Here is a 22,183-nt window from a genome sequence, read left to right as displayed (position 1 = left end):
GCAAAATAAGTATTATGACACTACAATATTTAATGAGGACTTTATTAAATATTGCTCAAACTATTTATATCAAATCAATGACCCTGAACATTGATTCAGAGAATATTATTCTCATAGTAGTTCAAGATCCATATCTCACCAAGCTCTGAGTCAGCGATGGCTGATTCACCCAAAACTGGCTATTTAGGTAGGGAACTCACTTTCCCAATTGCATCACATGCAACTCTTGATTAGTTGAGTGAATAACTCCTTATTCAAATCTATCTTATAGATCGATGCCCAACTACATGCCTCTGAACTCCTAATCCTATTAGGCTTGCTCAGTTAAGTCCGACCCACTGGTAAACACAACGTCTTACTAGGATAGATGAGGGCATCCTGCGAGGGCAATGTCTACGCACTCATCGATCTTGGTCTTGACGAGCGTTACACGGTGGAAGGATATGGACTTAATATTTTGAGGGATTTTATTAACATTTAATCGATCTCACCATACACTATTATGTAACCATTACATAATAGTCCACACGTATAACTATTATACTAACACAACTAGGATATAGTCCAAGTCTAACAGTCATGCACCGCAAATATCAAATATAATCACACCAGTACCAAGCATAAAATCATATTTTATGTTATTATCTACTCAGATTCTAACTAGCTAGGCTTTGATACCAATTGCTAGTTTCACGGGGCGCAACGGAAGCGAAAAAGGAACAGAAATTCAAAATTTCCTACCCGTGAAACTAATTCCAAGACCTACTAGAAGAATAAGAGTAAATAAAAGCGTACCTGGAATTTTAAAACTGTCGACCAAGCGTCCCACGCGTGACGCCTCTACCGGTATCCACACCGACTTTGTCGACGAGTCTTCGAGATCGGCGGTGCTAGCGACCAACACTCGAAAGAAACACTGATGCGACACCCAAAATTTATTAAACTGATAAGATTAATTAAAGTTGAACAATTCAACTTTGACTTTTCCTACAATTATACACGTATACACTTATATGTATGTATATGCTTATGCATTCATATATATCACATATATATGCGTACTGTCACATATATATATATAAGCATACATTCACACACATATACATAATACCTCACTGCCCCTTTTTATAAGCAGCTAAGGGGGGAGCAATTTAAAGTCCCACCGACGTGGGATTAAAATTAGATTGATCCTCACATGACATGTGTCCATACACATGTCTATTAACATAAAAGCCATGTGTCATCATATTAATTGTGCATCAATTTGGTCCATTTAATCTAATAAATCGGGTCTAATTAATCGATAGATTTAATCTTATTAAATATCTGATTAATCGGTCGCACCATAAATCATCTAATCTATATTAGACGATTTTATTTGTTTCAAAATATCTCGTCAATTTAGTCGTAGTGTGTGACCCTGTAGGTTCCTAATTACGTTGACAGTAATATCGAAATCTCTATTTCAATATTACAAACAGTGAGCGGCATCTAGCAATGCATCACTGTTACTCAAGTAATCGGAAAGTCAATTTCTCGACGAACCTCGTGACCTATATTACCGTGTAATATAATCCATTGTCCTCTATATCTCTATTGAGCCCAAGGCATGGTCGATGACATTCTTGTATGGCTCAATATCTCTCTTTCTTGGTTTACCGGGTAAGTCTATCAGAACAAATGAGCTCGATATCGTTATATCGACTCATTTGGGTATGCATACACTTTTAGACTTAACCACCAAGTGGCCATGAGATATCGCTCCCGTTTCGTAGGAGGGACAAATCCTATCTCGGTCACTCACATTCTTTTCCATGCTTTGTGGCATACCCAATAACTATCTTTATAACCAGCCTGTTACGGTGGCGTTTGACAGTATCAAAATATACAACATTACATGTAGGAATCCATGGTGACCTCAAGTCAAAGGACCATTACACTATAGTCACTTTGAGATATGCTAATGACAGTCACGTAACAACCCATGTAGCAATCTCATGGCGGATCAGTCCAATACACATTACTCTTAATGTATACATGTGGTGTGATTTGATATCTCCATATCCATGACCTGTGAGACTTGGTCATCAATCAACACCCACACTAGTCTAACCGTATTATCGTTGTCCTAATTAACGATAATACTTTGACTATGGACATTTAGGAATAATGTTCGGTAATTATAGGATCTCACAATCAAGTCACACTTGATGCCTATTGAACATACTATTCCAAGGACATTATTGTGTAAAATCATATTTAGCGCAATCTACACAATAACAGAAATGCCTCGTTTTATAATGAAATAGATATCATATTACAGAACTGATTATAGATTGCCTCTAGGGCATACACCAATTCCCAACAGAGAGTAGTGCGCTATTTGAAGCAGTCACCCGGACAAGGGATTTTCATACAACCTGAATCTTTGGATCTTGTGGCATATTGTGATTCAGATTAGGCAAGCTGCCCCATGACCCGGCGATCAGTTTCGGGGTACTTCATCACGCTTGGAGGATCACCGGTCTCTTGGAAGACTAAGAAGCAGACTACGATGTCTAGATCGTCTGCAGAAGCTGAGTACAGGGCTATGGCTGCCACTGTGAGTGAAGTACTTTGGCTACGAAGTTTATTGAGCTCACTTGGAGTTCGGACTACTCATCCTACACGTTTGTTCTGTGACAATCAGGCAGCCTTGCATATTGCGGCCAATCCTGTGTTTCACGAGAGGACTAAGCATATAGAGATAGATTGTCACTTTGTTCGTGAACATATTCAATCTCGAGTCATTGCCACTGCACATGTTTCAACCAGACTGCAACTCGCAGATATATTGACGAAGGCTTTGGGTCGAGATCGTTTTACATTTCTTCTCGGCAAGTTGGGCATTCGTCAGACTCATGCTCCAACTTGAGTGGGAGTATTGAGAGATATCCGGGATATCCGAGATACACTTTCTATTATCTCGAGATATTGTAATATTCTAGTTTAGGAGTTTCTGATATTTACCAAAGAGTTAGTTTCCTTCTTTTTCGATTATAGGTCAGATTGTATATATGTAGTTTGTGACCCCAATGAATAGATCAGAACGATTATTCTAAATTGAAGTTTTAAGAATCTGAATTAAACTGTGACTGCTGATGATTGGTTTTTGCACAGTGCGACTGTGGATTCGATATCTTATAGTAAATGCTAGAGGGATGATGATGAGAAGTTTGCAGATAGCGATGTTTTTAATTGATTGGGATTTATGACACAGGATCTTTTCCGATTGTTGTCCGTGTTGGATTAGTTCTGTGGCAGCTCAAACATTCGGCAATTGTTTCGTTAACGTTGTTAATCTTCCGTAAGATCATATATGATTTTAAAAAAAGAAACTGAGCTTCATGGCAACGAAATAGGCCAACATAATAATAAGACAATACGAAAGAACGATTTGGAAATTACGGGGTATATCCACTGTCCTTGTATTATAATATAGTGGAGCAACTAATATATCTTTCTTCCACAATATGTCAAGAAGCTGAACCACAGTCATCTCATCCCGGAACTTGAAGTAGCTAGAGACAAAAATTTCCAGCACAAGAGGTCATTCCATGAATCTAATGTTTCGATATGGACTAAGATAGAAATGTTATTATGAGTAAATATATATCATTCAATATAAGATCCTAATGCAGCTTCTTCAATCGTCTCCAACACCGGAGGACGTTTCTTCTTGTGAGTCCTCCGAATCTCCATCATCGTATGATCTGAAAAAAAAGAAGCAGCATCATTTCAATGAGAATAATTTTACATTATATGTAACTTTTGTTTCCGATTTGATGAACTATACCTTAGCTTCCTCCTCTTATATGGCAAATCAGGTATATTAATGGTGGTTGCTTTTTTGAAAGATTTTTACGGGGTCTTCTTGTTGTGTTTGGTATTAGAGTTGAGTTTTGATTTTAATTGGTTTGTAATGATTTTGTTGTTGAATTATAAGAAAAACTGTGAAAAAGTGATAAATAGTTGAGAGAAAGTAATGATTAAATAATAATTGTATTGTTGAATTGTGAAAAAAGTAATGAATAGTTGATAAAATTTAGTATTAAAAATTGAATTGAATAGTTAAAAAATTGCAGAAAAATGATAAAGTAATAATTATGTTATTGAATTGAAAATAAGTGGAGTTGAATTAAAAAAAAAATTTCTAAAGCCAAACATAAATTTTTCTCCTCCGGGTTCCTGCATAACATCTCCCCTCAGCAAATGATTTTGGCACAGTAATGAGTTTATTTTAATTAATAAATACTATATGAAAGATGAAATATTCATACATGATGTTACAAATAAACGTTCTCTTTCTTTTTCTTTTTCTTTTTTTTGATGAATAATAAACGTTCTCTTTCTTTTTCTTTTTTTGATGAATAATAAACGTTCTCTTTCAATGGGTGCAGTGAGGCTGCCCGCTTTTGCATCAGTCAGTTGCTCCGCCACTTCATCAAACAACACAAATATTGTTGAACCGGAAGAGTCCTCCACATCAAGTTCCAGAGGCAACCTAACATATTGAAGTAATTTCAAAAAATCAACATAATCTTTGACATCATGTGATAAAATCGATTCTGTATTTTAGGAGTCATATAGGAATTGTTGTATTAACTTGTCTTCGGGAAATCAACATTCTTATGACAGCCATCACAGAAAAGATTTCTGGCTGTTTTGTCAACCTTCCTCTTGCATTGGGTGCACGAGGTATAATACCAATCATTTTCCAGCAAGATATCATTGATAGTTGCAGCGCAATAAACTATTGGTTTCTGTACGTCGAAAAGAAACAACTGTAAACTAGACTAATCATATTTTTAGGGAATGAATCAGTTAAAAATTTCTGGGTCGGTTAAATATTTACCATATTATCCCTTGATCTTGCTATATCCAGAATCTCAGAAATAGCATTGAGATCCTCCAATTTTGGAGTGGCAGAAGCTTTTGCTAGATCAATGTTTCCAATTTCATGAGCCCCATTGCGAGCCCTGCAACATATTAATGCATAATGAATATAGACTACTAACTATATAACATATCTGAACATGATATTATATTATATATACATATATATTTATAAATACAAACTTGAAATGTTGTCGGAGCTCATTCGCATAAATCTTGGTTGATCTTGCTGTCGAAACAGATAAATTATCGGCAAGTAGATGAGATTTTGAATGTGAGCAATGTATATGGCTTAGGCAATTTCAGTAGGTTAAAGTATGCTCAAGCTTTATATTACCACGAAAGTGTTAAAAATAAGTATCTTCTTAACCAGCTTTGATGATAAAAATAAATGCATCAAAGCGAATCATGCATGGAATCCTATAGCATTGATTAAAGACCCATTGACATATATATATTTGCAGGAAAATAGAGCTTGAATTATTTAAAATATCATTGTGCATAGAGTTCTCCCATTAAACTGGCTTAAGATAGACACAAGAGGAGAAGGAAGATCATCATAGTGCCAACAACCAACTAATTAGCCCACCCTCCGAGCAAATATACAATGATCATGAGCCAAAGACAATTCTAGGCTAACAGAGGCAATCCACATAGTAAATGCATTTTATCACATACAAGCCCAAAGAGAGCTATAGGTTGCTGATTGCCGATCCACAAGCCTGACCCATTGATGATGAAATTTTAACAAAATTAACATAGACGATTTCAATAATAATCACATAAAATATTGAGAAGATAGAGACGTACTTGTCAAGGACTCGAGATGGGCAAATTGCTTGAGAGAGTATGCGTAATGGTGATGGCCGATACAATATTGATAAGAGAAAAGAGTGTTAAGGCTAATAATAGTCAAGGATAAATATGGAATTTAAAAAAAGAATGAGTTCAATTTTGGAAATTTATAGAAAGTGAAATTAGCGGTGAGATAAGCAATTATATAGAAGCATCCCCTCCCCTGCTTTCTGCATTCATGGTGAAAACGGGAATTACGCTTATGTATATGCACTCCCAAACAACCAAAATATATAAGGCAAACACAGTTTGGAGTCGACAAAACTCCGTTTTCAAATATCAAAAGCACTCTCAAACGGAATCTTAATTTGATTCATCTTGTTTATCCAAAACAAAATTGACTTAATAAGTTAAGTAAAAAATCTCTTAATTATTAAGTAATTAAAAACCTACTTATTTTTTACTTAATCACATTTTTTTCTAGAGTTTGTAGCTGAGCCCATAAACTTTTTTTTAAAGGAAAAAAAATTGCATGTCCCATTCAATCACAACTCGTACTAGGGAAGAGAGGAGAAATCGAAGCGGTGGGGGCTCTGTTGCCAAGCCCCCACAGCCACCTTCCTCCCTCTATAATCAGATCTCTGATCTGAGTCTTTTGTTAACTTTAATTTTTTATTTTAAAGAAAATTATAAAAAAATGTACAATATCAAAGTATCATGTCAAAAGAAATAATCAAATTATTGGGCTATCACATAAATATATTATCAAAGAATTTTAATTTTTGCCTACTTATTTCACCAAATAAGTTTTACTTAATTACTTAAGCATTTATTCTAGTAAGTTCTTAAATGCTAATAGTTAAATTAAGTATTGAAATTTTAAGTTCAAACAAATACAACCTAAGTATTCTTTCTTTCTAAGGGTAATTTTCTTTTTCTTTTTTTTTAACTTTAGGTGATTTAAAAATAAAATTATACTAAAAAATCTAGAATAAAAATTATTTTAGGGATTTCACAAAAAAAAAAATATTTCAGGGAAGGAGTCTATTTAAGATCTAGTTTGAAAAATAAGACTATACAAATGGGCAAAAGCTCCTACATATTTCCCTCTTCCTCGATCCTCCTTTTTCTTGTGTGTGTGTAATACATATATTTTTTTTAGGTGAAATGAAACTAAATTCCTTTTGATATGAATAAAATTAATATAATCTTAGGGAAAAAACAATGGAGAGGAATTAATGGAGACATGCGATTAGACCGGCTCCCCCTGCTGGCGGGTCTCTCATGCCCGTCTGTCAACTTGCCACATGGCAAGAGAGATAGTCTTATATGTCAGATGAAAATATATCATGTCACGCATTTTTTTTAATCTTTTTCATGATTTAATTTGATCCGACGGGGATTATATGACAGACGTTAGAAGATTGGGATTGAGAATATTCGGGTGTATACGGAAATCTTTGTTTCACTTGCACGTTCTTTATTGAAAGAAGATCCACGACATACCATAGCCCTTTGCCGGAATCAAAAGTGTGTTTGGAGATCTTCCTTAATGAGAAACAGGTTGTTGGCAATTGGGATATTCTGTTCTTATTTTGTGTCGTTTAGGATGAAGCATATGCATAATTAAATTAATTTGATTAAATTAGATTAAATCGTAATTACTTTGAAAAGGCAGACAATGGGATTCTCATTAATGAGCGATACCCGAATTGAGCACACAAATTATGTGCAACCTTGACTTGGGATTATGATAATGGTTACGGTGCATGGAATGCGTTGGGCACTCGGGCTTTCCGTTATTGCTTTTCTAACATTTCTTTTCCCGAAAGTGTAAATTCCTTTTTCTGCTATATTAATGAAACATTTGGGAGTTACCATGTTGGTTTCAGCATTCGGTTTGAAGCGGGCATGGGCAAATCATGCTTGTAAGAGAGGCGGCCTGTACAAACCACAGGTATCCCGGATTTTGGATTCGAACACCGATGAACTAGGGCAAACATCACCTTGATTATGTAGTCTAGCTAGCGTAGATTAGTCATGACAAGATAATTTCACCTTTAGCATCGAAGTTTAATAAACAAGGACTGACTCGAACAACTGATCTAAACAACAATTTCGGTATCCTGAAATATATAGAATATGAATGCAATTTAAAGATCCTACCTGACATGTTCTCACATTTTGCTGTTATAGGAGCTGCTAGAAGCCCGATATAATAGCCTCTCTCAAATTCTTCGCAGACTTAAGTACATGAGTTTTACTTGGTAGAGCGTAGGGACCGAGAATTGGTGTCGCGAGTTATACATTTCTTCCTATATCTCCACGCAACTTGGATTCCAGTTGCTGCAAAGCTTCTCCAGTAGGGCGATACATACCTGTTGAGATGGAAAGCCATATCACAATTTCTCGACGGAATAGATTCGGTTCTCTGCGAAGTAGTTTTATATGGAAGCAAACCTTATGGCTCCTTGAACCTGAGGATTCCGTAAGAACCTTGCGAAGAGCCTTGTGACTTCTTCAAGGTCAGTTGCTTCGAGGGCAAAAGCTTCCACATTCGTCAAGCACTTCACCGTCCTATTACTGTGCAGCCTCTGCCCAGGTACTCTTATTCTCTTCCCATCTGCGATGAAACCGAGCAGAAGCCGAATGCTAGTATTTTCTATTTCGCCATTCCATATAGGAAAAGGATTCACAATGAAATAAGCAAACTTACTTACCTTTGTTTGGAGAAGAATTCCCAAGGCACCATGCCAGAAGCTCCTCTCCGCAACAAACATCCCCTCCACCAAGACCCACGACCCCGTCTTCTCCCTCGCTCAGCATTTTCCCGTGCATAATGAACGTCATTCTTTTGACCAGGCCATCACGGCTCAAGATCTTGCTTCCTTGGATGTACGTCTTATGCCTCAACTTCTCATAGATCGTGTCTAAGATCAGAACATCCAGGAGCTTAAATATGCGTACCTGCAGCACGGTCAAAATTTGTCCATTTAGTGTCAGCAGATCTAGTGTTCTCATCCATAGAATTCTGAACTTCAATACCATGTATATGCACGATAACTAGTTTGGAGCTTGTTCACGGATTGTCGAAGTAAAAATATAACAGGTCAGTTCCTGCCGAGGAGTAGAACCAAGAAGATGGGAATGGAAATTACAAACTAGAGAATCTCGTCGTGGGCAAAGCAGGCCAACCTTCTTCATAAATTCGAATAGATGGTGTCGTATGTCTCTCTGAAGATCCTCTGGTAAATTCTCTAACATCACTTCCCCGTCTATTCCTCGAGTGGCAGCCCAGTTGTACCTCTCAGCTTGACGAACTCTCCTGCATAAAATGCGGACACAATCGGATTCCTTGTTGGTGAAACTATATGTTGACAATTGAAAAGAGATTAAAGAGAACAAAGTCCACCTTTGCAGCTCTTCCAGCAAGCGCCTGTGCCTCATCCACAGCTCGACATCACGGTTTCTCAATGGCTTCACTAACCTCCTCCAGAGAAAAAACAGAATGTGGAAGATCTAGAGTGAGCTTCTTTGATATCTCGTAAGTCCTACATGTTCAACAGAAAACAAAAGACACGAAACTGAAATTGGAAATTATTTAGTTGAATCTCGCTTGAAAAGTTCGGACTTAGCAAGTCTCAGCATATAGATATTCCCATGTGAAGCCAAAAATCACACCTTCTTCCAAGAGCCTGCAGAAAGTCCTGCATATTCCCGATAAGAAGACCAAACAGCAAGAGGGCTAATATGGTGAACAAGACCTCCCTGATGAAATAGCTTGGAGCTTGATTTCCAGCTAGAGTGCTGATTTGCTTTTGCAAAGAATCATCAAATGCCGAACCAAAGAGAAAAGGCAGTATGAGAGTCTAGTATTGAAAATCAATGGAGTGACAATGCCGTAACCATTAAATCTTCAGATGCAAGATAATTAAAAGTTGCTGCTAAAAGCGATCAAAATGAAGATGAGTACCTGGAATCCCCAAAATAATGAGTAGACATATCCCGTGACAATGCTATCTTTCGTGGTAAGATTGACGGCCTTAAGATAAATTCCATAATCGAAACCATCTCTGGAAAAGCAGTTAGCAGCGTTTATATTGTTTTTCCAAAGATTCCATCTCGTCATATTGGAGCTGAAATTATGAAACTCATCCCCGTGTCCACAATCCATGAAGTTACACATATCGACAGGGTGGCATCCATCTCGAAGACATTGATTGACCCGCTGAATGCATCAGAAGAACAGAGAAAGAGGGCACCATTAGGCGAACAAAGGAGAATAACTGAAGACATCATGTTTAGAGGAAGCAAGTCAAGCCACCGTTCGCCAACAATAGGCAGAAAATGAAAAGAAATAATCGCATATGGAAAGAGACGGAAAATGAAGCCGACAATGAAAACAGGATGACACCTGAAAATTAATTATAGATAATATATTACCTACCTGCAACTCAAAAAGGTACCAGCATGATCCAATAACGTGGCTGGACAACATGTATGCAAGGAGATTCATGTTGAAGTAGGCCCATCCTGACTCGATAATGAAGCCAGTCGAAGACTGACCACCACGCATAGTCAAAATTCTATACAATCGAGGAATGAATTGAACAAAAACAGCTGCACTTAAATGGGTTTTGGCATAGTATGCAGCAGATGATCCCTTGAATTGTGGTAGAATCGACAATATCATAATCTGCCAGCAATCAAATAAAATTAATTCTCTTAGATGGTTTTCGACATCATTCATATGTTGTGCTGTAATAAATGACACTGAACAGATAGTGCAGAAAACGACAACAATGTAAAGCAGCACTTACTTGAGGGAGCGGTATTGCAATGAAGAGATCTATGAAGAAATACCCTTGCAGGTAATTGAGGGCGATTTCCTTTGGATTGTCGACCAAATCTCCGGCACCAACCACGCTTGACTCAGGAGCTATATAGGCCAACCTAAACTGCAAAAGAGTTGGAAAAACAATACTAGTAGTCTATTACATAGGCTACGACTTGAGACGAATGCCAAGAGAGCAAATATCTTGCACAAATACCATTGGCAAGTCAGCATTAAACAACTGTCAGCATCTACGGAAGGATAATGGAATAAACAGCACGAGAGCTGTCGAGATGATGATGAACTTGCGGCTTACCTGAAGAAGTATGTGAAGGATGTACATGAAATCAGTCACGCATCTGAAAACAACTATTGTCGTGGTCATGGTTCCGTTCAAAACTATGCACTTATTATCCTGCAGCCAAGGATCCGAAAAACACGTAAGAAAAGTAACCAAGACTCTTCAACACTAATTCGATTCATAGTGAAGCTATAGAGTGGTTAGAAAGAAGCTTTAAATGAAGAACAGGCTCTCCAAGTTCACATTTCCCTCACTCTCTCGATAAGCAGGAAGGAGACAAAATAAAAGGCTGAGCTTTACCCATTGAACTCCCAGCAAGAAGAAGAACAGAGGGTCGACGAAGACTGCGACCAAGCAAGATATGACAAAGAACTTGTTCCACAGCTGAACAACTTTAGCATGAGGATTCATAACACAGGGTATACAGCTGCAAATATAAGATGAAAATCTCTTTGCCCATCCCTCTGCATCCTCGAACAGGGCATTATGGAACTGCAAAAAAGAACAGCAAAAGCACAATCTCAAGAATTCTGAAAAGCAAATCAGTGTTAGCTGCACTATAAAGGAAAATCGAAGTTATTCTTTACTCAAAAGAATCAAAGCAACATATGAAGCAACTGGTGCCGGTGCAGAAAGAAACTTCATGGGGAAAGAACCTAGTGATCTGAAGATAGAAAGGTACCGAATCAAATCCCCCCGAACTTTTTGATGCTTTACGTTTTGCTTCGTCATAATGGTAATAGGTCATCGCACATGCCCAGCTGCCCAGATCGTTAGTTTTCTACCAGCATTACTTCCTTCAGGCCAATCGTTAGTTTTTTTGTGGGAGGATGCTTTGATATATGGGATGTGTTCATGATATTCGTGCCGGTGCAAATTATTACTGAATTGTACGGGCTGCCCCTTTTCTTGTTGAACCATGTAATTGTAAGATATCCTGTGGTCCTGTTCGTGGCTATGAGTTGCCGTTCATGATCAGGATTATTTAACTACTTCATCGATCGTTATACACGATTAGAGTTCTCTTGTCAATAAGAAATAAGCAATCCTCTTGAAATCAAAGCTATCAAGCTATTCTGTGTGTGGCCTCTCTTGCAAAGATATTCCATTTTATATGCGTCTCATTGTCAACTTTTAGATCCTCATAAATTGAATATACGTATTGTAAATGGATTTTCTCGTTGATATAGGTTCCTGAAAGTTGCATCAATATCCCTTCCTTGGAGCTCCAAAGACTCCGATCAAAATCAAACTTATCTTGTCGGTTATACCGGACCTTCACGTAGCGAAAGAAAGACAAGATTCTCAACAATGAGCGGGCCAATATATGGTGCTCCGAGACCTGCGTCTCTCTTCCAAAAGAACCGAGGTGGGGAAGGGCGGAGAAAGATGGAACTTACAACACAGAAATATCCTTCTTGCAGTTCCATAATGCCCTGTTCGAGGATGCAGAGGAATGGGCAAAGAGATTTTCATCTTATATTTGCAGCTGTATATCCTGTGTTATGAATCCTCATGCTAAAGTTGCTCAGCTGTGGAACAAGTTCTTTGTCATATCTTGCTTGGTCACAGTCTTCGTCGACCTTCTGCTCTTCTTCTTGCTGGGAGTTCAATCGAGATGGTGAGAGAAATGAGAACTTGAAGAGCCCGTTCTTCAACTCTATATTATTTTATCTGTAGTTTGTGAACAACACAATTATTATCCTTTTTTTTCTTCAATTTTTTAAATTATTCAATTCAGTTTTTAATATTAAATTCTCTCAACTATTCATTACTTTTTCACATTTCTTCTTATAATTTAATATCACAATTATTATCAAAATTCAACTCAACTCTAAAACGGAACACATTATTAAAAACCGACCTAAAATCAAACGGGTCCGCAAATTGCATGGAAGCCAGTGGGCGTGGATGCGCCGGGTGCATGAACAAAAGCTCAATTCCCATCACTTCATATTATTATCCCGGACATAGGATCTATCCGCCTAGTACCTCTCGTTGAAAATTCAGCTAAAAATGTACCTCTCATTGAAATACAGCCAAAAAAAAAAAAGAAAGGAAATCCTCTTTTTGAAAAGATTTTCAGTACAGAAACGCAAGTTGCCGACTGATTCCCATGCTGAGATATCTCGGGCCTTTATTTCATTATTTTCTGAAAATCATGATTGGTTCTCCCAATTTGGAGGTGGGTGAATAGCGAAGACATCCCCGCCCCTCCAATTTGGGGGATTTAAGTGGGATCTCTACGGCTGAGATTCCCAAAATCTGGGGTGTGGGGGCGTTCCCATCGGCCATCCCCACCCTGATGGAGGTCACGGGTAAAGTGTTCGTTAGTCAGTCTTGATACATTGCTGGACTTTCTTCTACCATGAATTATGATTTGAGATGTAATGATAAGTATGGTGCTTTATTTATTTTTCACCACTTCCTTATTAAACTAGTTTATTGGACCCATGCACTGCACAAAGTTTATAAAGAAAATTTTACTATAAAAGTTTAAAAAACAATACCATGAACTTATATGTCATATTAGTATGTAAATTGCTATGCGGCAAATTCATACTTTTAATAGAAGAAAATGTAATATATATATATATATATGTATATATATATATTCTTAAGTAAAGAGTTCATGTAATATATATATATATATATATATCATTGCAATTTTCAATTTATTTATTAAAGATATGATAATAAGTGATTGAAATATACTTTTATATTTCTTTGAGTACTTTATTTATAATATGTATAGTACATTAACATATAAATCAGTAAGGCTGCTAGCATTTTAACCCTATTTATTGTATAAAATCCAACTTTATGTGCATATATATATAGATTAAAAGGGAATTGATTAAGAATTACGAATTAATCAATGCTTAGAATTACTTATATATAGTAACTAAATGGGAATTGAACAAGAATTACAAATTAATCAAAAGCACTTAGATATAGAGTTACCTTTTTATCCCTATGATATTCCAACATTTACCCTTTTGACCCTTTTTATTGTTCTGTAGTCAAGTTTATATATACTAGTTTAGGGGGTATATTTCATGTTCATGTTCGACTTCTCTGAAGTTTTTGGTCAAAGAATTTAATATAAAAGTTCATACTCGATGTTGGTGGGATCTAGTCATATAAAGAGTAGAAGAATTATACGGCATAGAGAAAAAGTTCATATTTATTGCTGTAGTACAAAATAACATTAATTATGATGAAGTTGTGGAAGTTGAGAGAATACTTCGATCAAAAACATACTTTGAGTGTTTGAGGGGAGATTACCCTTGACAATGCAACATACAATTGCCTATGAGAAAATACAAGTTTTGGCAAATACAATCCAACATAATTCAAAGACTGACCTTGCCTTTTATGTAAAGTCATTGCATAGCAAACTTTATTGGGAGTTGTTTCCTTCATGGAACAAAAGGCCACTTGGAGTTCTTTGCTGTCAAAACTATTCGCAGGATGAGCACTTTTGCGCCAACATTGGTTCCAGTAATTATCTTTGCTTCGATTATCCAAGCCCCCAACTGCGTGATGATGAGTCTTGTTCTGTTGCACATTCCTAATGCAGAGTTGATGTTCCTGAGAAGCATCACTGACATTCCTTCTTTTAGTTGCAGACAGTTATTTGGAATTCCCGAGAGATTAAGAGTATTTAGGAATTCAACAGGATAAAACATTTCTTGATCGGCAACATTGACAGATGCCTCGTCGATCTCATTTGAGCTTCGGTATTCCCTGCTTGTCCAATGTCATTGGTTTCAATTACAGTATCATTCAATGGTGTGAGAATTGCCATTTCTCTTAGATATTCTTCATCTCGAGCATGATTTTGAAAATTTTGATACGTACAGTCGACAATCTGCTTTACCGGATAATTTGTTGGCTGCACTAAGTATTGTTCTGGTATTTTTGTCCAAGTGGAAAAGTCTTCACCTTCTCTACAGATTGATGGAACTGTTCCATCACCAACTTGGAGAAGTTAAATGAAGGGCTTACAATTGTCGATCAAACAGATGGGCAACAATATCCCTTCGTCGGTGTCATATAACACCTTCGCGAGTGTGATTGTACCAGCCACTGGAACACCGTGAAAAAAACAATAGAAGCTGTAAATAAGTTAGAAGAAATAAAACTTACGGAAATCTAATTACGAAACAGGGCGTAAGCGTAAAAAGTATCCGAAATAATAAGGACATAATATATGAAACACCAGGTCACTAACCTTCTAAGATTAGGAATAGAGGGATGACAACAGCTAATAATTTTGTGGCTTTTCATTTCATGCGGAGTGGAGAATACTTCCACAATTACCTATAATAAATCAATATCTGTAGCTTCTTTTTTCAATGCAAGTTAGTACATTCCTTAATAATTTCTATGTTGACTCTTGATATCTTCAAGGTTAATTTAGGGAACATAATTGTAGATTTTGGTATTAATTTCATTAGTAAATTAATAATAGTTGAAATATTTATTTCATTAGGAAATTAATTAATAGTTGAAATCTTTGACGGAGATAGTGACTATGAGAACTTTCTAAAAAAGGGGGATGATTTTTTCATTGAGATAAGTATCGAACCATGACAACAATAATTTAATTAATTATACCGTAATACCAAGACTAATCTTGATAATTGAGATAAGTATTATATATGATATGGAGCTGATCCAAGCACCGGGGACGATGGTCAGGTACAATCAGCTCTAAAAGGTGCTCAGCTCGCCACTTGCTGTTAATCTGAATTAAACTGTGAGTGCTGATGATTGGTTTTTGCACCGTGCGACTGTGGATTCAATTTCTGATAGTAAATGCTGGAGGGATGATGATGATAAGTTTGCAAGTAGCGATGTTTTTAAATGATTGGGATTTATGATGTATGATCTTATCCGATTGTTGTCCGTGTTGGATTAGTTCTGTGGCAGCTCAAACATTCGGCAATTGTTTCGTTAACGTTTTTAATCTTCTGTAAGATAATAAATGATTTTTAAAAAAGAAACTGAGCTTCATGGCTACGAAATAGGCCAACATAATAATAAGACAATACGACAGAACGATTTGGAAATTACGGGGTAGTAGCTGAACTACAGACATCCCAGAACTTGAAGTAGCTAACGACAAAAATTTCCAACACAAGAGGTCATTCCATGAATCTAATGTTTAGATATGGACTAAGAAATGTTATTATGATTAAATATATATCATTGAATATAAGATCCTAATGCAGCTTCTTCAATCATCTCCAACACCGGAGGACGTTCTTCTTGTGAGTTCTCCGAATCTTCATCATCTTATGACCTGAAAAATAGAAGCAGCATCATTTCAATGAGAATAATTTTACATTATTTGTAACTTTTGTTTCCAATTTGATGAACTATACCTTAGCTCAGGGGCGGAGCCAATGTTATGGGGGGGCGCAATTGCCCCCTGAACTTTAATTTTTTTAAATTTTACTCCAAAACTATAAATTTTTTAATGTAAAATTAATATTTTTCCCCCCTTGAAATTTAAATTTTTTAAATTTTACCCTAAAATTATGAGTTTCCCCCCTGAATGGAAATCCTAGCTTCGCCCCTGCCTTAGCCTCCTCCTCTTATATGGCAAATCGAGTGTCTTAGGGTGTGTTTGTTTTTAAAAAATTTGTTAACTCAACTCAACTTCACTTATTTTCAATTCAACATCACAATCATTACTTTTTTTTTTCATTTTTTAAATTTTTTTAACTATTCAATTTCAATTTTTAATATTAAATTCTTTCAACTATTAATTATTTTTTCACAATTCAACAACGCAATCATTATTTAATCATTACTTTCTCTCAATTATTTATTACATTTTCACACTTTTTCTGATAATTCAACAATATAATTATTACAAAACAATTAAAACTAAAACTCAACTCAACTAAACTCTAAATCCAAACGCACTCTAAGCCTCTCCGCTATAACATATATAGCAGAAGAGAGAGAGAGAGAGAGAGAGAGAGAGAGAGAGAGAGAGAGAGATAACAGATCACTCTGTCTACGGCTATGTCTATGAAAGAACAAAAGAAAAGGAAGCGTAACTGAAAGATGGTGGTGAATGGTGATGATGAAGACGACGACGGAAAGAAAGGGAAGGGGAAGGGGCAGAGGAAGAGGAGAGCGTTTCAATTTAAAGCAAGTGCTTGCTTTCGAAGCCAAAGCAGAGGGGGGAAAATGAAAAAAAGGAAAAAGAAAAGACCGTACTTTTTTTTTTTTTGAAGGTGGAAATTGCACGCACGGGTTAAGCACACGAATGGATTGTGAAGTCCGTGTGCTTGTTATGCTAGGGAGGCCTCTTCGAGCGGTTCGGAGACATATTCGGTCCTCTGCAGTTTCGTCAAATTGAAATGACAGTCATCGAGGCCCCAAAGTCGTCGCCACATACATCATTTACGTAGAATCACTTGCGGGGCAGTTGCACCATTAAGCACGGTTTAGTGCAATGTTAGCCATATCATAAGCGGAATCAGTTTAGTAGATAAATATTTGAGACCTTTCATATCGGTGCACTTTGTGCCATTTAACTTCAAGGAACCGAAGTTTGCCATCGACCTCTTAACCGAAATATAAGCTAACCGGCCAGGAATCAGAATAATCTAATTGTCTTTAGCGTGTTAGATTTGAAGCTAATTGGAGCGACTGATAGGGCTTGTTTGGTTTGTGGATACAATCTTAAAATCACAATTTTAACCTAATTCTACCAACAACAAAACAAAATAACTCATACAAAGTCAAAGAGTGGACTCCATTTATACAACTTTTTTTCACAACAAAACAAAATAATTCTTACAAAGACAAACGGTGGGCTCCATTTATACCACTATTTTTCAAAATCAAAATCTGATTTTAAAATCCTACTATGAAACCAAACGCAGCAATAATGTCTTCATCTAGCAGGATTTGGGGGCAGTACTGTGGTGCAGACTGCAGATGGAAGGGAAGGAGAGCTGAAAAGTCAGCACTCAGCAGCAGGTTGTGCGCACCAGTAGAGCTCTTCTTTTTTTTTTTTTTGGAATATTATATAATAATAACTTCATTCATTGTAAATAATTCAAGTTCAAATCAAATTCGAGTCAGATCAATCCATTATATGCATAGATAATTCTTTAATTGTGGATCCTTTCTATTCATCATGCTCGAACTGAAAACCTACTTAAAAGGGATCGAATGATCTGAACCATTCCATGTTGTTAGTGCCAATAGTGGAGAGCTTTTAATTTTGTGAAGGAAAGGGGTTGCCGCGCATTCAATTCTCGGCCACCGGTAGTAATTGTTATTGTTAGAGCCCGCTCTAAATGAAGGCCACCCTCTCTCTTTATCCCCCTCCAGTCTCCTCTCTCTCTCTCTCTCTCTCTCTTTCTCACACACACACACACACACACACACACACATATATATATATATATTTGAAATATCCAAACCAAAAAGAAAAAGAAAATATCAATGCACTAACATTCCTCGACCTGAATTATGACTTGCATATATATAGGTGGCAAATTGCGCTTTTATATGGACGCCATTTAATACAGCCTAAGGTTTCAAAATCCACTATATCTCCCGCGCATTACCGCCGGATCTCCCGCCGGACATCATGACGTTGCTTTAAGTTTGCTAACGTCACTAAAAAATCCCCACAGTTGATCTTGCATTGCATGGCCCCATTCATTTATTTATTAGATTAATTCCCAAATTCGATTTCTTGGTTATAAAATAATAATTCCAAATATAGGAGTGCGTTTAGATTTAGAGTTGAGTTGAGTTGAGTTTTAGTTTTAATTAGTTTGTAATGATTGTATTGTTGAATTATGAGAAAAAGTGTGAAAAAGTAATGAATAGTTGAGATAAAGTAATGATTAAGTAATGATTGTGTTGTTGAATTGTGAAAAAGTAATGAATAGTTGAGAAAATTTAATATTAAAAATTGAATTGAATGATTAAAAAAATGAAAAAATGAAAAAAAAAAGTAATAATTGTGTTGTTGAATTGAAGATAAGTGGAGATGAATTGAATTGAGTTGAAAATTTTTTAAAAAACAAACGTACCCTAGATTTCTTAAATTTTTTTTTATTTCATAGAGTAATGTCTAACTTTTAATATCTTTTAAAAATACCTAAAAATAATATATAAAAAAACTCTTGTTGTGAAGCCCACCAGCAAACATCATTGCTTAGGATGTCACCGACAACCAGTAGGACTGTCGACAAACACTATTGTGACTATAAATCTGGTGTTCAACGTTGGGCTCCACTACCCGAGTCCTCTACCTCTCTTTACCCGTCACTCGAGCGGTAGAGCGCAACGTCGGTCATAGTGGAGGTGTTAACGACCTTAGTATTTCTCAGCAACCTCAACTAAGATAATGGTAGCTGACTTTAATCCCCATTACATCTCTCTAAGGTGGTTTTTGAATACCCAAATTAAGTGTTTGAATTAAATTTTCAGTACTTAGGTTTCGTTTGGGAGTGTTGTTGCTGAAAGAAAAGTGCTAAAACATAATTGCTGAAAAATAATTGCTTATGCTCAAAAGCAATTTAGGCGTTTGATATGTTATTTTTTGAATTTGTTGAAAGTGATGGTATGATATAATAAGTGTTTGGAAAATTGCTTCTGTTGTTGCAGATGAAAGATGAAATGACTAATAAGTACATCAACAAAGCACAAATTTAGAATTTATACATAAATAACCAACATACATCGATGAGATAATTATAATAAATTACGCATGCATAATATATTTTATGTAATTTGAATGAAAATAATTCGAACAAAGAATATTCAAACTGAAAAATTATAAATGACACAAAATTGAATACTTATTATTTAATATTAGATTGAAATGAGATTGTTCAAATATTTATTGAAAAGGTCTATTTATTCTTCAAACTAGTACAAATAGCAGTACGAACACTAGCCATTTCATCTACTTGGCTAGAAGAACTAACATTCTCAAGTGTTACATCATCTTTATCATCGGGATCAAACTCTGCATCATTATCGTACTTTTCGAAATGGGGATCGTCTTGAGAGTGAAGTCGTATATAATTATACAGAGCCACAGGTGCAGCCACAATTTTCACTCATCAAACGGATAGCTTGGCATAGTTTCAAGGATGCGCCATTTCTTCTTCCCTACACCAAAGGACCTTTCAATGACACTTCGTAATGATGAATGAGCATGATTAAAAATTTCTTCAGGGCCACTCAGTTCACTTCCGCGACGAAAATCGGGAAGATGATACCTCTAGTTTTTTTAGGGTCCTAGGTATCCTTTCTTGTTTGGATATCCCGCATCCACCAAGTAATATTTACCTCAAATATTCAAAACACCCAAAAAAAATATATATAATAAGAATTTAAGTAAAAAAACAGCAATAACAATAATATAATAAAATAAGTTTATAAAAATATATTCATGTGGTTACCTAGTGGAGGTTTTGGAAATTTAACACACAAGGAATTAAGGGCACTATTGAATATGCGGGTATCATGAGCCGACTCCTCCTAATCAGCCCAAATGAATGTAAAAATCATATCAGAGTTGCATGTCATGAGTTGGATGAACTTTCGGTCCAGTATAAGGTACTGAAGTGCTGGAGGTATTGATGCCTTTACATGAGTACCTTCCATGGCGCGAAAACAATTCTAAATCAAATAATACGTAAAAAGTTAATAAAAATATTATTTTCTCAAACATATTTAATTTTTCAAATATCAATATGTTACCTTGAATTAAATATCAATATGTTACCTTGAAGTGAGCCCAATATCCAGAGTCATTCTTGATCTCCAACGGAACACCTCTAAAATGTGGATCGGGTGGGCTCACAATATCTATAGCCATTGTAGCTACAACATCTAATATACAACATCGCCAGAATATTGAAAAGTTTCCTGAACATTTCCCCATGCCCAAGAGTGTACAAAAACAACCCTAATAATTCCATATGACTGATTTCTCTGGAACCTTTAAAATTGTAATTAACTTGTAACTCACGACATAACATCTCAAACACTCTTTTATCCATTCTAAACATATTTAAACATCTCCAATCATTTCCACTCGTGATCTCCTTAATTTTTCTACTTCCAGTAAATGGGGAGACCGTGCATGGTTCTTTGCACATATACTTAGCATACCACTCTGTGCTAATACAAGTTAACGCATTTAGTACCGCATCATTCTCTAATTCTTCATCATCACTGTCACTTTCATAGTCCGTACTTGTAATGAGATATTATATCACGTTTCCAATTATTATAAGCAATAAGTAAAAATCAACAAAAAATTTAAAATAAAAAACAAAAACATAAAAAATTAAATATCAGTTTGATAAGACAATCAATATCATAATAACATAAATATATGTTCCTCATTAGGTTCAACATGAAATTGTTCAACGAATAGCTAAATGCAGACACTAATAAAATTACTTAATCATCAATAATTAGAAATTAGAGACATCTTGGATAAAAAAGAACTATCCCCTTTCTTCAGTTGTTGCCATTACAGCCATCCAACTTTCACAGCGGGTATTTTCAGTGCAGCAAAGTACTCCCTCTCATTTTGTCTTCAAAAAGCTCAAGAGCGAAATAACATAAATAACTGCCGGGTTCTATCTCTGATAAAGCATCTAACTGCTCGACAATTTCTGCATAACTACAACCTGGAGGGTCTGTTCTCATGAGCTTAGTTGTTGTTTTTTTTTTTCCCCTGCATTTCTACCCTTCAAAGTTTCTATTAAGGCATTTATAAAATGCGCCATTTGCTTAGAGTTGGAAACTTTCCGGCCCCCTTCCTTTGCATATACTTTGCCCTCTTTTATTCCTCTAACTTCTGAATTAGCAGGCCTCTTTGTTGAAGTTGGCAATAAGATTATTCCATCCAATCTTATTAGAATGAGAGCTAGTGCGATTATCCGCTTCTACCTCTATTATTAATCTCTGTAGTCCTAGTATCCCATTGAGCTTTTCCTCTTGGCTCATTTATATCATTTGGAGGGCCAGAGTTCTTTTTGCTCGCCATCTAGGTAATTGCATGAGTACAATTAGAAAATTATATTGTACCTATTTTCTTATTGACATGACTAGGTCACGTCGAATAATAAGAAATTCTAAAAAAGCATGGAAAATGTGATACATGATAGCACATAAAGCACGGAATAAAGAAGATTATGCCCGATTATTTATTATAGAGTCTTGTAGCATGGATTTAATTAACATGATCAAAGTAAATTATGGAGGATGTATCAAAGCATATAAATATACCAAAGTAGATCATCTAA

At 36.0% G+C, this 22,183-nt stretch overlaps 2 protein-coding genes across 2 annotated transcripts; both read right to left on the bottom strand.

Moving 5' to 3' along the window:
• Nucleotides 1–7,782: 7,782 nt before the first annotated feature.
• On the bottom strand, nt 7,783–12,495 carry LOC116213094 (probable cyclic nucleotide-gated ion channel 20, chloroplastic). Its single transcript, XM_031547907.1, has 12 exons — nt 11,548–12,495; nt 11,166–11,357; nt 10,881–10,979; nt 10,551–10,688; nt 10,178–10,426; nt 9,704–9,958; nt 9,412–9,545; nt 9,143–9,220; nt 8,926–9,055; nt 8,451–8,697; nt 8,191–8,353; nt 7,783–8,108 (listed from the first exon to the last, which is right to left on the bottom strand). Exons 1-12 carry the CDS (start codon nt 11,611–11,613, stop codon nt 7,991–7,993), a joined length of 1,869 nt encoding a protein of 622 aa, XP_031403767.1. The 5' UTR covers nt 11,614–12,495; the 3' UTR covers nt 7,783–7,990.
• A 1,792-nt stretch (nt 12,496–14,287) lies between these two features.
• LOC116213655 lies at nt 14,288–21,924 on the bottom strand. Its single transcript, XM_031548677.1, has 4 exons — nt 21,828–21,924; nt 20,650–20,756; nt 20,464–20,543; nt 14,288–14,615 (listed from the first exon to the last, which is right to left on the bottom strand). The coding sequence occupies exons 1-4, from the start codon at nt 21,922–21,924 to the stop codon at nt 14,288–14,290; spliced, it is 612 nt and encodes a 203-aa protein (XP_031404537.1).
• Nucleotides 21,925–22,183: the final 259 nt, after the last annotated feature.

This window comes from Punica granatum, chromosome 7 (genome assembly GCF_007655135.1).
Source record: "Punica granatum isolate Tunisia-2019 chromosome 7, ASM765513v2, whole genome shotgun sequence".
Classification (NCBI taxonomy): Eukaryota; Viridiplantae; Streptophyta; class Magnoliopsida; order Myrtales; family Lythraceae; genus Punica; species Punica granatum.
Note: the sequence above shows the minus strand (reverse complement) of the source record. Positions and strands in the feature narration are given on the sequence as shown.